This window comes from Meles meles, chromosome 12 (assembly GCF_922984935.1).
Source record: "Meles meles chromosome 12, mMelMel3.1 paternal haplotype, whole genome shotgun sequence".
Taxonomy (NCBI): Eukaryota; Metazoa; Chordata; class Mammalia; order Carnivora; family Mustelidae; genus Meles; species Meles meles.
In genome coordinates, this window is record NC_060077.1 from 5,990,968 (window position 1) to 6,009,340 (window position 18,373).

Sequence of the window (18,373 nt, forward strand, 5' to 3'; positions counted from 1 at the left end):
TCTTTGAAAAAAAAAAGATTTGATTTATTTATTTGACAGAGATCACAAGTAGGCAGAGAGGCAGGCAGAGAGAGAGAGGAAGGGAAGCAGGCTCCCTGCTGAGCAGAGAGCCCGAGCGGGGATCAATCCTGGGACCCTGGGATCATGACCTGAGCCACCCAGGCGCCCCTGATGGGCATCCTTCTAAGGAGAGGAAAAGGCACGTGAATATGGAGACACGCAGGAGGTTATGCTGTAACAACAGAGGCAGAAAGTGGAGAGATGCAGTTGGAAGCCAAGAAATGCCAGGGACTGATGGCCACCACCGGAAGCCAGGGAAGGAGCAAGGAAGGATTGTCCCCAGCCCTCCTGACACGTGGATTTCAGACTTCTGGCCTCCAAAACTGTGAGAGAACCCATGTCTGTTGTTTAAGCCACCTCATCTGTGGGACTTTGTAAAGGCAGCCTCAAGACACTAATACACCCGGCAAGGAACTGAGATTTTTATTGTTGCTGTGGTGGGTGCTGGAGGCAAACTGGAGCTTGAAGCATGGGTGTGGCCTTATTTCAATTACACGCGCAGGCTGTGTGTGTGATCTCAGGAAGGACTGATAAAAAGAGGGAAGCCGACGGGAGGCGTTAGAGGTTGGTGGCCAGAGCCAGGGTAGTGGCGGTGGCCTTGGTGAAAGAAATGCACAGCTTCAGAAATGATGTTGGAGGCGGACCAGGAAGACGTGCTGGTGGATTGCAAATGGAGGATGAAGAGAAGCCAGGCTTCAAGGACGTGTCTGGGTGTTTGGATGGTCTCTAAGGTTTCTGCCAACTCTGAAGGCTTATGGAATTTGGGACTGCAGTGGTTTTGCGTTTGGAGGTGCCAAGAATGAATGTGGGTGTATTAAATGTCACCCATCTTGGCCCAGCTCTGTTCAGTTCCTACTGTGAGCCCGTGAGCCACTCACTCCTGCTGCCAGTCATTAATTCCTCATGGCAGCCTCCGCAATAAAGGCCTTCTCTCTCGACCACAGAGTAAGACAGCATTACAACTTGTTGCTTTTTTTTTTTTTTTAAAATCATCACTCTCTCTGGGTTATGGTGACTTTATCTGACATTGATTAATCATTGGCTAAGTTTATTGGAGTGTGGATTAGTTTCATTATTCATTATTGCCCTGTAGGGACATAAATGCAAGGCCTTTTTATGATGAACATGAACTTAAATCTTAAAAGAATCACTAAACTCAAATGGCTCTTGGGGGTCCCCGAGTTACTGTGATGTGATTCATATTACGGAACGTCTTCATTTGGACACATACGGTGTCTCCGACTGGTGTGGGCTTGTTTGTGAAAACTGGATGCAGACCAAGTTTGGGGTGCCATACCCATAGTAACATAGGCTGGTGGTTTCAACAGCAAACACTTCTGGCAGTTCTGGAAGCTGGGAAGTCCAAGATCAAGGTGCTGGGAGATCCAATGTCTGGCGCGGCTCACTTCCTGGTTTGTAGATTCTTCTCATTGTGTCCTCAGTTGATGGAAGGTAGAGAGAGAAGGAGGAAGGAGGGGTCTCTTCTTAGAAGGGCTCCAGTCCCATTCACGAGGACTCAACTCTCATGACCTCCTCATCACCTCCTCCCAAAGGCCCCAACTCCAAATACCATCGTATTGGGAATCAGGTTTCAACATGAATTTTGGAGGGGATGCAAGCATTCTGTCCATAGCACAGATGTCCTCTGGTTTCCCATGTACCAGAACCCTCCAGAATCTCAGGTCTTAATCCCATTCTAGGACAAACCCTGGCAAACACAGACCCCTCCAGGCATCAGGGAGCCCCTTGCGGCTCCTCCTTAGACAGTGGCTGAAGGGGAGGCCTTGGCATCTCAGATAGGACTCAACCCTCATTTTTCATGGAAGATTTTGGAATATGGATTAAGCCTAATCCATTTCTGGGAGGGGAGGGCCATGGTGCTGCTGGGTAGCTGCGAGCATACACTCAGGTCCAGCTGCCTGCATTCAAATCCAGGTGCTGCTGGCTGTTGTCTTGGTGACGTTGAGAAAGTCCCTTGAACTCCTCTCACTTATATGCACTTGGTTCATGTTACCTTGACCACCTTGTTAAACAGGTGATGGGTTTCCTGTGGGAAAAATGCATCTCAGGTTCCCAGCAATCCATTAACACCCAACCCTTTGGAACGGGACCTTCTGTGGGTCAGGGATTCTGTGTCCTGATCTCGCTTTTCCTGTCTTTTCACTGACGTGGTTGATGACTGAGTCTCTTAAGGAGAAAAGTTTGGAAACATTTGAACATGACCTTGGAAGGGAGGGAAAAAAATTCTGAGATGTGACGAGTTGTTATCTCTAAGTGACTTTGAGTGTGTGGCCAGAGGTGCCAGAGAGACACAAAGCTGGCTGTATACGGGTCAGTAGCTTCTTCCTCCCTACTGTTGGGATCTCTGCCTATTGATCGGGGGACATTTGGTGTCTCTGCCTTCCAGGGAATCAGGTTTTCTATGGGCTGGGATGATTTAATATGCCTGGGATGGGCACTGCGATGTGATCTTGTTATTTGTCTCAGGACACGAGACTGTACTACATTACTTGTTAATTTAATGTTGCAGTTGAAGAATCTTGTCCTCCGGATTGGGACCCCTGCTCCTGAGAAGACAAAAATCCCTTAGTCCAGAGCAGTTCAGGGCTGCCAACTTTATTTCATGGACTTACCCATCCTCTTCTGCCTCCAAATTGGCGTGGGCAGGAGCTTAGAACTGCTGTGTTCTAAGGAAGGCTGGAGGGATGGGCAAGGTACCACAGACCCGAACACGTGCCACTAGACTTTGTTCTTCTTTAAAGATATCAGCTCTCATGCACTGGTGAGCAGAGTGATCAGATGATCCCATGGAAGCCTGCAGTCAGACTTCATGGCACGCGGTGCCAGGCTCTCACTGTGTCAGTTTTTCTCAGGCCACCCAAGTGTTGAGGGGGCATTTGAGCTGGATGGCACATGGACTGTGAGGAAGCTGGTTGGTGTTGACCTCCAAGAATCTCTTCAGAGTCAGCTGAGGAGTGCTCCCATCTAGCGAGTGATGTGGCCATCACATCAGGAGAGGCCAGGAAGGGGCCTCAGGAAAGGGCCATGTTCCCTGACTAATTGGGTTCATCTCTTTGCCCTCATTCTATAATGTCAAGGGTGACGCTGTGCCCCCTTCAAACATAAGGTCCTCGGGAAAGAGTGTGCGGGCCACGCTGAAGAAAGATTTTTTTGGTTCCCTTCAGAACATGGAGGATCCTTGCCTAGAGATTGATTACCTTGAGTCTTGCCACGCTCATCTGAAGCAGACATGGGTGCTTGTCAGAAGCTGAAGACCTCTGGGGTCCAGCTCTTTGGACAGGAACAGCAGTCACCAGAGAATTTGGGACGCAGTGGGGTTGTTGCATGTGTCTCTGTGTTCAATCTCTAAAAGTGATACCAAAAAAGTCTCTGTGAGGGGCATCTGGGTGGCTCAGTGGGTTAAAGCCTCTGCCTTCGGCTCAGGTCATGATCTCAGGGTCCTGGGATCGAGCCCCGCATCGGGCTCTCTGCTCAGCAGGGAGCCTGCTTCCCCCTCTCTCTCTGCCTGCCTCTCTGCCTACTTGTGATCTGTCTGTCAAATGAATAAATAAAATCTTTAAAAAAAACCCCCAAAAACCTAATGTCTTAAAAAAAAAAAGTCCCTGTGAGTTTCCCCAAGGATCTTATCCCACTCTAGAACTATAGGTATGCCCACTCATTAGCACAGACTACCTGGTACATTTTTAAGTCATTTTCAAATCAAAAGGCGAGTCTGAAAGCAGACGCCTGGCGACAGCTTTTCCTGTTGGCGGGGACACAGACATGAGAATCTCCCACCTGAGTTATAAGTCAACCCCGTGAGACCCTTGACTGGCCAAACTATGTTTATGGAGGGGAAGGAAAGAAGCGAGTTGTTCCCATGTCAAGAATGTCCACAGAGAAGAGGAAGGCAGTGGCATTGGTAGATGGTTCTAGAACAGGAATCCAACTTTTTCTGTAGAGGCCCAGATGGTAAATATTTTAGGTGGTATGGCCCGATGGGTAAAATCGAGGATGTTATATTAAAAACTTACATAACAAGAGTGAAAACACACTTCCACATTTTTAAAAAAGATTTTTATTTATTTGAGAGTGTGTGTGAGCATGAGCAGGGGCAGGGGGGAGCCGAGGCAGAGCGAGAAGCAGACTCCTCGCTGAGCAGAGAGCCCGGTGTGGGCCTCAATCCCGGGACCCCGAGATCATGACCTGAGCTGTAGGCAGACAGTTAACCATTTGAGCCACCCCGGTGCCCCTCTGGCTGTTCTTTTCATTTCACAGGAAAGACGAGGGAGTGAGAGCAATGGGCACTTGTCCAAGGTTGTTCCTCAGTTGGATTTGCACCCAGGTCTGTGAATTCAGTGTAATGTAATTCATGTGAATTACATGAGTGTAAGCCATGACCACGACGCTGACGCATCCATCCAGGAAGCAGCTGAGAACTCAAAGTACAGTAACCAAGGCGTCAGTTAGATCTCAAACCTTTGTAACCACTCTGTATTTTTATTTATTTCCTCTTTTAGTTTTGTCTCCTCTCCCATCTCTCTGCCTCTTTGAGTGATTGCCACTGTCACCCTGCAAAAAAAAGAAGAGGGCTGGTGGGCTCCTGTTCAAGAACAAATATCACATGGGTGGAGAAAACAGTGGAAGGGAAGGGCATGGGTACCTCCTTCTATGTAGTAAAGTCAGAACAGGGGAGGAACCCCAGGGAATGAGGAAGATGGCGTCAGCTTTAATTAAGAAAGCAGACTTAACCCAAGGGGTTTATGTGAGCTGTAACCTCTGAACACTTAATTCAGGAGACTCGGAAGTTTCTCTCATTTGATTTATTTTTCTAATCCTTCCACCTGTTCCTCCTTATCCATTCCCTGTATCCAAGGCTGTTTCTTGCTGAGAACTGTGCTACTCAAAAGCCCCTCCCAGCCAGGTTCTGGGGGGTCCACACTGTCCATGCTGGGCCGCTGCGGCCCTCCAGACCACAGTTCAGAAGATCCAGGCCGTCTAATCTAACGCCCGGGCTTTGACTGTCCGTGGCACAGAGATACCCTCTGCTTTGTTGGATGCCTGCCAACCTGGGCACGCCCTATTACCTGTTGGTCTGCATACCTAACCAACTAGCCAGCAACAGTAAATGGTACCTCCCAAACTAATGGCATAATTTTTTCCACAGACCCTCTATGGGAGATGACACGATTCCAGCAGGTCCGTGCAAATATTGGGAGCCAACCCCAACCTGAGCAGCATATGGTCAAGAATAGCGTCCTGGCAAACCCACCATTCCCATAGTTATACAATGGCTCCAGACATAGGTGAAGGAGATGTTGTACTTTAAGGGGCTCTGGGAGAGCCTTTTCCTTCCTGGAATAATTTTTCCAACTGGCCTATTTCTGTTCAAATTCTACAGTCATAGATGTATTCCTTTGGTCAAGCATTGCCCTTCCTGGATTCTTCTTTTTAAGAGGGGAAGTCTCGGGGTCCCTGGGTGGCTCAGTTGGCTAAGCGTCTGCCTTTGGCTCGGGTCATGATCCCAGGGTCCTAAGATCAAGTCCCACATCAGGCTCCTTGCTCATCGGGGAGCCTGCTTCTCCCTCTTCTTTCCACTCCCTCTGCTTGTTTTCTCTCTCTCTCTCTCTCTGACAAATAAATAAATAACATCTTAAAATAAATAGGTGTTAATTATATTCCTTTCAACAAAAGAGATGTGGCATCTTGGGTGCACTGGGTACCAGCAGTGGGAGGGCATTCCTGGGAATGAGAAGAAGTTCAGAAATGTCAGGGGGACCCAGATAAGACCCAGCACTTCCCAAGTGCTTCCAACGTGACCGACGTTATTCTGAGTGTTCTGAGTACTCACTGAATTATCACCGCAGCCCCCTGCTGTGGGTTCTAGCATGGCCCCCAATTTTTAAATCTTTTTTTATTTTTTTAAAAGATTTATTTATTTATTTGACAGAGATAGAGATCACAATTAGGCAGAGAGAGAGGGGAAAGCAGATTTCCTGTTGAGCAGAGAGCCCGATGCGGGGCTCAATCCCAGGACCCCGAGATCCTGACCTGAGCCGAAGGCAGAGGCTTAACCCACTGAGCCACCGAGGCGCCCCATGGCCCCCAATTTGCAGATGTGGAAATGGAGGCTCAGAGAGGTTAAGGTACACAGCTAGTGAGTGGAGTCCAGAGTGGGGCCAAATTTACTTGTCTTTCGGTGTGAAATTGGACTAGGACTCCCCAGGCCCACCCCCAAGTTCAGTGATTCTCTAGGAGAAGTCCTAGGACTCAGCATGTAATTTGTTATGGCGAGAGGCTACAAAGTAAAATCAGCAAAGGAAAAACACACATGGGGTTCAGTCCGAGGAAAGCCACGAACAAGCCTCCAAGAGTCCTTTCCCAGGGGCGTCACATGGGACACACTTAATTCCTCTGGGAGCTAATTGAGGCAACACATGTGAAATGTTGTCTGCCAGGAAAGCCCCTTAGACACGGAGCACCGTGGATTTTCATTGGGAGCTAGTCACACAGGCACCCTCTGCTGAGCACATACCAAAATTCCAGACTCCCAGAGGGAGGGGAAGCAGGTGTTCAACTTAAACCACACGGTTTGTGCAAATGGTTCACCAGTAAGCCTCACTCTCATCAGTTCTGGGAATGGCCGGAACCCTCCTGAAATCCATGTTGCGGTCACCGGCCAAGGCCAGCCTTGCAAGTGGGCCTGCTGCGTTAACTCTGTTTGTGCACAGGTAGCCCGATCCACTCACCAGTGTGTCTGAAAAGGAGCGATTTGCATTTTTCCCTTTTCTTTAAGGATTGAGCCCCCCCCCATCCCCCAAAAATCTACCTTTATCTCAGGATTCGCATGCAGAAGGGCACTTAGCATAGCATTTATCACATATTTAGTATTTGATGGACATTGTCATCCTCATTGGCTGCTTCCCGATCAGTTCTGTGTCTGCTAGATCGGATAAGGAGTTCAGGTTAACTCTTAAGTAAAGATAAGGAGTTCAGGTTAACTCTTAAGTAATGAATGCTTTCTCCATTCCCCTTGTCATTCCCAGGGGGCCCCTATGAGGTCGAGGTCAATATCTCTAGCACTGGCAAGCTCCCCAACGGCACCGTCTATGCAGCCAAGGGCTCCCAGGTGGCATTCCGCTGCAGCAGTATTTCCTGGCCTCCACCCATGGTTGAATGGCAGTTCTGGGCCCCAGATTCCAGACCCGAGCCCTTTGGAAATAACCTGACCGTCAACAGCTTCACTCTGCTGCTCATGTCACAAAACCTCCAAGGAAACTACACCTGTTTGGCCACGAACATGCGCAGTGGGAGACAGCGAAAGGTGACCACCGAGCTCCTGGTCTACTGTGCGTAAGAAGCGCTCCCCTCCCCCTCCCCCACGTCCTCACCTTGACCCTTCATGAACTGCATGTTTGTGCCTCTTCCTTTTGTCTACAAAGGCATGCCTTTGCTGCACGGGCCCTAACGCGCTGCTGCGGCTCCCTCAACACACATGTACACACCCAGGGCTGTGTCAGAGAGGGAGTCGCTTCTAGAAGCTTGCTGCTACGTAGGGTTCCAGGAGAGTCCCTGTGAGCCACAGAAGGAAATTAATGCCAAGCCTCATGCTTGCTTTTTTTTTATATTGAGGTGAAAGTACAGAACAGCCATTTAATTTAATTTAATTTAATTTTTTAAAGATTTTATTTATTTATTTGACAGAGAGAGAAATCACAAGTAGGCAAAGAGGCAAGCAGAGAGAGAGAGAGGAGGAAGCAGTCTCCCTGCTGAGCAGAGAGCCCGATGCAGGGCTCGATCCCAGGACCCTGGGATCATGACCCGAGCCGAAGGCTGCGGCTTAACCCACTGAGCCACCCAGGCGCCCCCAGAACAACCATTTTAAAACATACAACTCACTGGGATTTAGTACATTCAGGGGTTGTATAACCACCACCTCTGTCTAGTTCCAGAACATTCCCATCACCCCAAATGGAAATCCCATCCCCACTGAGCAGTTACTCCCTCGTCTCTTCGTCACTCCCCGGCAACCGCCAGCCTGTGTCCTGTCTGCATTTGCCTGTTCTGCGTGTGTCGTGGACTTCTGAAACACGTGGCTTGTGGGACCAACTTCTTTCACAGAGTATCGTGTTTTCAGGGTTCATCCATGTCCTAGCAGGTGTCGGCCCTTTGTTCCTTTCTGTGACTGAGTTACTATCCCACTGTGGGGAAAGACCAGTTTGTTTGTCCGTGTGGCTGTCCTCCTGCTATCTATGAACTCGGGACCTCTTGCATTGCTAGGAATCAGCAGTTCCCGAAGCTTCTGGGGGTGAGAACACAGCAGATTCCTTGGACGAAAACCACTGTAGACATGCAGAGTGTGCTCATAATCCATGCTAATGAAAGGGAGCTTCAGAACAACAAATTAGTGAACAGGATAATAACACCTTTCTCAATTCATACGTTATTCAGAGCCTGTACAAGTCTCTGTGTTCTCTGTCATAAATGACATTGTTTATGGAGTCATAGGTGCTTGTTAGAGGAAACAGATGAGTGTAGAGAAGAAAAGGATATTCTAACCATCATTTTGGTGTCTTATCAATAATTTATCTTATAGATGACATGTATCTACCCATCCATGTAAGAGCCAAACTTATTTCTATTTGTGTATATTATATAAAATATATAAAACATACATATATAATACACAATACGTCTGATTTTTTTTTAAAGATTTTTATTTATTTGGCAGACAGAGATCACAAGTAGGCAGAGAGGCAGGCGGGGGGGGGGGGGGGAAGCAGGCTCCCTGCTGAGCAGAGAGCCCAATGCGGGGCTCGATCCCAGGACCCTGAGATCATGATCTGAGCCGAAGGGAGAGGTTTTAACCCACTGAGCCACCCAGGCACCCCTATAATACATGATACAATATACATATATATCCATAATATTCATTTGTACATATACAATATATACACACATGATATATATATAATATGCATTTATATGTATAGATGTATAATATGTGTATAACGTATAGAATATGTATACATATATACATAATGTATACAATATAATGTACATATATATACACATGATATACATCTATAATATGTGTGGGTTTTCACATGTAGTTATGAACACATGGGTTACATTGGATTTCCAGGTTTGTAACTTGTTAAATTTTTATGTGTTTTAAGTAAGACATGCCATACCCATAATAAAAAGGAAGTATATGTTGGGGGGGTGCATCCCACCTGTACCTCCCCCTAGAGACCAGCACTGTCCAGTAGAGCTTTTTATGGTGACGGAGATGTTCTGTTCTCTGTGCTCTGGTACGATAGCCACCCACCACATAGGGTCCCTGAGCCCTCGAAATGCGGGTGGTGTGATGGGAGAACTAAATTTGTGATGTAATATAATTGGTTTAAATGTAAATAGCCACATTTAAAGGCCACTGTGGCTAGTGAGAAACGCAAAGATGACTGAGGCCCACAACCTTGGGGACTTTACACTCAGCAGAGGAAATCGGACTATTGTCGCACGCTAAGTTGTGCTAAGGAGCTATTTCAAGGTACGCTAACTGGGCACGATGTTTCTCTAATACCCTAGTTCTGTATTCCTGAGAGCCAGCCCGATGGTGATCTCAGAGTCTGCGACTAAGTCCATGTCCTCTGGTGTTTTGCAGTCCCCCCTCCGTCGGCCCCTCAGTGCCGGGCAGAGGTGTCACAGGAATCCCTCATGCTGCAGCTCACCTGTCGCTGGGACGGGGGATACCCAGACCCGGACTTCCTGTGGACCGAAGAACCAGGAGGTGTGGTCGTGGGGACGTCAAAGCTGGGAGTGGAGATGCTGAACCGGTCCCAGCTGTCAGACGGCAAGAAGTTCAAGTGCATTGGGAGCCACATAGTGGGGCCGGAATTGGGAACCAGCTGCGTGGTACAGATCAGTGAGTCTGGCTTGCTGGGGTTGGGGTCCACCCGTTTTTACTCTGATAGAACCGTTTGCAGGGTCTGGGAAAGAAATCCCAAGATGTCGCAGTGAACTGAATTGTTTCTTCTTTTCTTTTGCTTCATGTTTCCTTCCTTTCAGACTTTAAAGATGCTGAACCAAGCTTCTTGGTTCTCATCCAAGCGGTTTTCCACTTGACAGATGCTAATTAAGCACCTGCTGTGTGCCAGGTACTGTTTGTAGGTATTGGAGATGGAGGGGGAACAAGACGGGCGTGGTTCCTCTATGAGCCCCCAGACTTAATGGCTTAAAACAACGCATCATTCATCTATCTTACGATTCCTATGGGCCAGGAATTCAGACAGGACACAGTGGGGATGGTTTGTTTTGGCTCCATGATTCCTGGGTCTCAGCTGCAAGACCTAGGTGGGGGGAAGGGGGTGGAAACTGTCCAAAGGATCTACTTCCAAGGTGCTCACCCACATGCCGGGTAGGTTGCTTCCTTTCCACGTGGGCCTCTCCACAGGGCCCCTGGACTGTCCCTACAATGTGGCGCTGGCTTTCCCCAGACCAAGTGATGCAAGAGGGAGCAAGTCAGGCCGATGGTATCCTTTCTCTGAACCACCTGACCTCAGAAGTCACGTGGCATCCCCGCTGCCTCTTGTGTTCATTAGAAATGAGTCACTCAGTCTGGCTCTACTTTCAAGGGGAGTGGGTGGAATTGGGCTCCCCTTTTTGAAGGGAAGAGGGTCACGTGATTCCTAGACATGTTTTTGAAACCACGACCATTCCTCTTTCATAGAGCTCAAGCTCTTATGTGTGGGGCTGGGGGCGAGGGGAGGACAGAAAGTCCAAACACACGTGAGGTAGGTTCAGGTCGTGATAATAACTTATGAGGAGGATGAGACGGGGTGTGTTAAAGAGTCTCTTCTAGGAAGTGGGCCACTCTTCCTAGGGGGCAGGGCGGTCTCCTTGTAGTGGTAGCATTTTTGAGCTGAGACCTGAAGGATGAGAAGGAGCTGGCCAGGTGGGCTGAGTGTTCCCGGCAGAGGAAACAGCAAATGCTGAGGCCCTGAGGTGGATGCGTACCTGGCATTTGAGGAACTGAGAGAAGGCCAGGGTAGCTGGAGTGTCATGCATGAGGTACCCATGAGGCTAGATGGCTGTTGAGGGCTGTTCAAGTCCTAATCATGGCCATATTTGAAATAAGAGTCTTTGCAGATGTGATGAAGCTGAGATGAGGTCATACTGGGTTAGGGTGGGCTCTCTTCCCGTGACTGGTATCCTTACAAGAAGAGGGCTATTTGGACACAGACACACGAGGAGAATGCCACATGATAATGGAGGTAGGGACTGTAGTGATGCACCTCCAAGCCCAGAATGCCCATGATTCCTTGCCACACCCAGAAGCCAAGACAGAGGCATGGCATGGTGTCTCCCTCAGGAGCCTCCAAAGGAATCAAGCCTGCCGACACCTCGATTTCAGACTTCGGAGTTTCTGAGCTGTGAGAGAATGGATTTCTGTTGCTTGAGGCTGCCCAGTTTGTGGTGTTTTGCGATAGCAGCCCCAGGGATCTAATACAACAGTGAGCAAGGACTCTTGCTTACACTTGCCACACTCTCTAGTGTTGGGCTTTGCTGGCCATGGTGAGGGTCTTCCTCTCGGCCCATCGGGATAATCCTCAGAGAGGCGGCCGTGGAGCGCTGGCCTGCTGAGAAGAGACCCTTGGTGTTCTAGGAGTTGCTTGTTTTCCCAGGCAAGTGGCATTCACATGGTCGTCTCTTCCCCACTGACTCATTCAGCAAACATGTCCCAGCGGTCACATCTGTGTCTAGTGCCTGGCCGGCCTTGGGCAACAGAAGGGACCAAGACATACTTTTCTGCATTACAACAGGGCTTGGCACATGATGGCCCACGGGCCAAATCCAGCCCAACTGGTAATTTGCAATTTTACTTTTGATGAGATATAACTCACATAACATGAACGTCACTATGTCAAAGTGTATAATGTGGTGGCTTTTAGGACGTTCACATTGTTGTACTTACCATCACCGCTGTGTACTTCCAGAACATTTCCATCACCTCACAAGCCCCCTACCCACGGCAGTGACTCCCGTCTGGAAAGACTGTGTGCGAATACTCCGTTCCTGGTATTTCCATTGACATGGAGTGTTACCATTAAATCATTAATTTTTTCAGACTTTTCCTATTTGTTCATTAGGACATGGCATATCTTCTAATTTGGGTTTCTTTGATCCTAGTGGGGTTGGCAAAATTTTTTTTTCTTTAAAGATTTTATTTGTTATTTGACAGAGTGAGATCATAAGTAGGCAGAGAGGCAGGCAGAGAGAGAGGGGAGGAAGCAGGCTCCCCGCCAAGCAGAGAGCCCGATGCAGGACTCGATCCCAGGACCCTGAGATCATGACCTGAGCAGAAGGCAGAGGCCTAACCCACTGAGCCACCCAGGTGCCCTGGGGTTGGCAATTTTTGTATATGCGTCTTGGGTCCCTATAGATTATGCATGAATTATCAGTTCATATCTTGTCCATTTTTCTATTGAGTTCATCTTTTCCTATTATTCCCTAAGAACACTTTATCTTAAAAAAAAAAAAAAAGAACTGTCATGCCTGTCGTAGGTATTTTTCTGTCGCCATTGACCCCTATACTACATTTGTGCCTCATCCCTGCTGGTGATTCTCAGTTTCTGATTTTGAAGGGGTTGCCTCTGTCAGTCCTGCTCTTTTAGGGTTTCTGGGCTCAGAAGTTCTTTGCCTGTTTCCAGATCATCCAACATGTTGTTTTTTAAGCCTCACAATAGCCTGCGGGTTAGACAGGACAGTTTCTAAGTTGCAGATTTGACACGGTGTGAACTGACTTACCCAAGAGCCACCCAGCTTGTAAGTGACTAAAGCCGTCACTTAGCCCAGGCTGGTCTGACCCCAGAACCCTTGCCTCCCTTGGGGACCTCCTTCCTCAGGACCTAGTCCAGCAGATCTTTTTGGGTAAAAGTTATGTACTCAGCATGGCACCGGGTCCTATGGAGGAATTACCGAGTCCTGACCTTTGAAGGACTTGAAATTTATCGGGAGGGAGAAGTCTGAGAACTATGAAACAGGTAATATCACAGTAACAGTGACATTAACATTCACTGAGAGCAGGGCATGTGCCAGGTGCTGAGCTCAGTGTTTTTTCCACACGGTCGGTCACCCTGGGAGCTGGAGGCTAGAAGTCCGAAATCAAGGTGTTGGCAGGGTCATGCTCCCATCGAAGGTTCCAGGAGAGAATCCTTCCGTGCCTCTCACAGTGCTGCCGGGTCTTCTGCGGCTGGTGGCCACCATCCCTCCGGTCTCTGTGGCCTTCTCCTTGTGCGTGTCTCTCTGTGTCCTCTCCTCCTCTTCCAAGACACCAGCCCCTGGACTTAGTGCCCACGCTAAACCCAGGAGGATTTCGTCTTGAGATCCTTAACTTGTCACATCTGCAAAGACCCTTTTTCCAAATAAGGTCACATTCTGGGGTTCCAGGTGGACATGAGTTTTGGGCAGATGCTCAGCGCTCCATTTTGTGGATGATGGAGCAGAGGCACTGGGCTTGACCCCACAGCTGGAAGAAGGACGCATGTTCAGAGTGGTGCGTAATGAAGACTCCCGAAGCGTGCATGGACAGTAAGTCCCCAGAAGTGGCTGAGTAACGGACTGACCCTGACAGAAGGGAAAATGGCAGCGGCAGGTGACGGATTTGGTGTGATTCCCCCCATCCCTTCATTTCTTTATGCAGATCCCAGCTAAGTCACCATTCCTATGGCCCCTGAGACTGGGCCAGTGATTCTGAATCTAGCTCAGGATAGAGAAACTTGTCTGGAGAAAAGAGCTGACTGGAGAGGAAGCAGGCGCATGAGCTTAGAACCTTCCTGACCCTGACATTGTCCAGTTCTCCCCTCTTCCCTCTTGGCCACATGAGCCCAGAGCGTCTCAGTCCTGATGTCCATCCAGGTCACCTGGGGGTCTGGTAAAAAGGCAGATTCTGACTCTGTGGGTTTGGTGTGGACCCGAAACTCTGCATTTCTTTTTTTTTTTTTTTTTTTTTATTTATTTGACAGAGAGATCACAAGTAGGCAGAGAGGCAGGCAGAGAGAGAGGAGGAAGCAGGCTCCCTGCAGAGCAGAGAGCCCGATGCGGGACTCGATCCCAGGACCCTGAGATCATGACCTGAGCCGAAGGCAGCGGCTTAATCCACTGAGCCACCCAGGCGCCCAAACTCTGCATTTCTAACCAGCTGCCAGGAAGTGCCAATGCCGCTGGTCGGGGCGCCACACTTTGACTAGCTGGGAGAGGGAGTCTGGATCATTTCACTTGACAGAACCAGGAAGCCCTTGAAGATTCTTTTTTTTTTTTTTTTTTTTAAAGATTTTATTTATTTATTTGACAGAGAGAGAGATCACAAGTAGGCAGAGAGGCAGGCAGAGAGAGAGGAGGAAGCAGGCTCCCTGCGGAGCAGAGAACCCGATGCGGGGCTCGATCCCAGGACCCTGAGATCATGACCTGAGCCGAAGGCAGTGGCTTAATCCACTGAGCCACCCAGGTGCCCCCAGGAAGCCCTTGAAAAGCAATGTTAGGCGCGCCTAGCTGCCTCGGTCTGTAGAGCATGCAACTCTTCATCTCAGGGTCATGAGTTCAAACCCCACATTGGACATGGAGCTTACTTAAAAAAAAAAAAAAAGAAACAAAATGTTAATGGCCACCTTTGGGATGCAGAACAGTGCAGCCCCCAAAACGATGAGAAGTGACACTTTGGGGGGGACTTGTCCTGCCCACACTCTCTTTAAATTCCTTGTAGGCCCCTACACTGAAGAAAACCACTCAAATCAGGACAGGCTGAAGTACTAACCAGCCCATGGTGTGAAGGCTGGTGTGTTGCGATCTCGTACAGATCTCTGAGGGCCCTGCTCCCCCACCCCACCCCTGACCCCACCTTTGCACAAAGCATCCTTTTTTTTTTTTTAAGATCTTATTTATCTATTTGACAGACAGAGATCACAAGTAGGCAGAGAGGCAGGCAGAGAGAGAGGAGGAAGCAGGCTCCCTGCTGAGCAGAGAGCCCGATGCGGGGCTTGATCCCAGGACCCTGGGATCATGACCTGAGCCGAAGGCAGAGGCTTTAACCCACTGAGCCACCCAGGCGCCCCCAGAGCATCCTCTTAAGTAGAAGAAACTCTTTGATTGTGTAGGTGCCACACCAGCTGAGGGGGTGACTCATATTTTTGAGGGTTAATGCTGTGTTTGGCAAAAGCATATTAATATATGTGACTTTTGGGGCACCTGGGTGGCTCAGTGGGTTAAGCCTCTGCCTTCAGCTCAGGTCATGATCTCAGGGTCCTGGGATCGAGCCCCACATCGGGCTCTCTGCTCCGCGGGGAGCCTGCTTCCTCCTTTCTTCTCTGCCTGCTTGTGAGTCTGTCTGTCAAGTAAATAAATAAAATCTTAAAAAAAAAAAAATTTTAAAAAAAATATGACCTTTGTTTGCAGGGGGTGGGGGAGACCCCAGGAGGATTGCTCGTTTTGCTTTTTATACAGAATGAAGAGGCCACTTCTCAAGCTTTGTTTTGAGGGGGGCCCCGAATTCCAACATACTGAGGAGGCTTGTCAGTGCTGCTGGCTTTGTGACCCCAAAGGAGATATGAGTTAAGCAGAGAGAGGGGAAGGTGGGATTTAATAATGGGCAGGGGCCTGATGGTTGATCCAGAAAGGGGTATAATGTGAGTTTCCTGAGCAAACCTGGGTTTGGGGGGCACCTGGGTGGCTCCGTGGATTAAAGCCTCTGCTTTCAGCTCAGGTCATGATCCCAGGGTCCTGGGATCGAGTTCCGCATCAGGCTCTCTGCTCAGCAGGGAGCCTGCTTCTCCCTCTCTCTCTGCCTGCTTCCCTGCCTACTTGTGATCTCTGTCTGTCAAATAAATAAATAAAAATCTTAAAAAAAAAAAAAAAAAAAACCTGGGTTTGGGGTTTCTCTTTTGCTGACCTGATTTAGAGAGAGAGGCTTTGGGCTGTTCCACACACCCCCACCCCCGCTGCCCCCCACATCCATTCCCCCATTCCCTCTTCCCAGGGTGCCAGCCATGAAATCCTAGATTCTCTCTTGGAACAACTGTGGATGGAAAGTATAGGGTTTTGCTCTCCCGGGCAGGAACCCAACATGCCACTCTGTATCCTTCAGCTGCTGAAAATATAGGCTGAATATATCACCCAAGATAAATCTGCAACCCTTCCCAGGAGGGCGTATGTTTTGGGAAAAGGCTTCTGCTGTAAAGAAAATTAACGGATCGCTGTTGGAGACCTTACAGTTCTCCGTGTCCCACTCAGAGCAGAAAAGGCTGTAGGGACGCTGCACTGGGAGCTGTCTAGGACAGACCTGTGATAGACAGACTAATGCTCCCCCAACAGGGATGTCCGTGTCCTAATCCCTGGGGCTTTCCCTTATATGGTAGGAGAGACTTTGCTGCTGGGATTAAGATCTCAAGATGGGGAGATTACCCTGGATTATTGGGATGGGCCCCATGTCATCACAAGGGTCCTCCTAAAAGGCAGGCACGAGGGTTGGACTCAGTAGCAGGAGACATGATGACAGATGTCAGAGGTTGGAGTGATGCAAGGAGGGACCAGGAGCCAGGGAACGCGGGTGGCTTCAGAAAGCTGTGAGAGCAAGGAAATGGATTTGCACCCCCACCCCTGGAGCTGCCGGAATGAACTCTGCCAACACCTTGATTCCAGCCCCCTAAGATCACTTTCAACTTCGGACCTCCAGAACTAGAAAAGAATAAATTTGTGTCTTAAATCACTCCGTTTGTAGCAGTTTGTTACAGCAGCAAAAGGAAACGAATGCAGCTGCCTTACCGTCTCGTAGATAGCTCTTGGCAGGCTGTGCGCCCATTCTTTGTATGAGCAGCGCGGCTGTGATGCATGGAAGCCTAGAACATAGACGGGGAATGTGGGCTACAGAAGTCTGGCAGCTTGGGCTTACCAAAGTAACCAACTCAGGGCTCCTGGCTGGCTCAGTCAGTTGAGTGTCTGACTCTTGATTTCGGCTCAGGTCACGATCTCAGGGTTGTGAGATCGAGCCCTGTGTCCCGCTCGGTGCGCAGCAAGTAGTCTGATGGGGATTCTGTCTTTCCCCCTCTGCCCCTTTCCCCACACGTTCTCTCCCTCTCTCCCTCTCTCTCTTTCAACTAAATAAATAAAATCTTAAGAAAATAGCCAACTCATCCTGGTTTGCCCAAGACTTTCCCAGTTTTCTCACTGAAAGCTCCATGTCCCAGGAACCCCCTCAGGCTTCAGCAAACTAGGACCAAAATCAAGATTTTGATTTCACCCCAAATCCTAGGTGCCCCACTTAATTTAGTTGTGTGCCTTTGAGCAAGTTACTTAACTTTCTCTGGGTCTCAGTTTCTTCATCTGCAAAATGGGGTTAATACGTTTAGCAGTGTCCAGCCCACAGTAGATGCTTAATACATGCTAGCTTTTATTATTACATGAGACCAAGTGCAGGACAGAAATTCCTGGAGTGGCTTCATCAGGAAGGTAATAACATTCTTGAAAAGCTCAGGCCGTGGCTTGAATCTCCCTGACCATTGGTTTTTCTTTCCTTTCTGGTCACCAGGAAGCCCCTCCCTTCTCTCTGAGCCCATGAAGACTTGCCTCGTGGGGGGCAGTGTGACACTCACCTGCCAAGTGTCCAGAGCCTACCCGCCTGCCAAGATCCTGTGGCTGAGGAACCTCACCCAGCCCGAGGTGGCCATCCAGCCCAATGGCCGCTACCTCATCACGCAGGACGGCCAGAGCTCTACTCTCACCATCCGCAACTGCTCCCAGGCCCTGGATGAGGGCTACTACGTCTGTCGGGCGGAGAACCCAGTTGGGGTGCGGGAGGTGGACATCTGGCTGAGCGTGAAAGGTGAGTGAGGGAGGGGACCCCGAAGGAGGACGGTGGAGGGCTTCAGAGGACCAGGCACCAGCCTGGGGACAGCTTGGTTCTTCCCCATACGTGGGTCACTGCCATCAGGGAGAAGGCGTACCTGCTTGACTGCGACTTAACAAGGTGGAAAAACGATTACCCAGTCGTAAATCTCTAACACTGCATAGGGATAGAAAAAAAAATTTACGTTGGGACGCCTAGCTGGCTCCATCGGGAGAGCAGGGAACTCTGGATCCCAGGGTCATGCGTCAGAACCCCACACTGGCTGTAGAGATTACTAAAAAATAATAAAATAGAACTTAAAAAATAATTGCATCCCAAAGAATATATATTATAAATATAAAATACATATATTAAAAATATGAAAAATGTAAGTCATGAGGCATAATAGCGAGATGAACACTTGAGAAACTACCA

General features: G+C 49.0%; 1 protein-coding gene across 3 annotated transcripts in view; it reads left to right on the top strand.

Moving 5' to 3' along the window:
- Nucleotides 1-18,373, top strand: part of VSIG10 (V-set and immunoglobulin domain containing 10) — a 38,286-nt gene that overhangs the window by 11,391 nt on the left and 8,522 nt on the right. For all 3 annotated transcript variants that reach the window (XM_046025231.1, XM_046025230.1, XM_046025232.1), the window contains 3 exons: nucleotides 7,107-7,409; nucleotides 9,728-9,988; nucleotides 17,642-17,935. In XM_046025231.1, coding sequence (XP_045881187.1) covers nucleotides 7,107-7,409; nucleotides 9,728-9,988; nucleotides 17,642-17,935 — 858 coding nt within the window. The remainder of the gene's footprint in view (nucleotides 1-7,106; nucleotides 7,410-9,727; nucleotides 9,989-17,641; nucleotides 17,936-18,373) is intronic.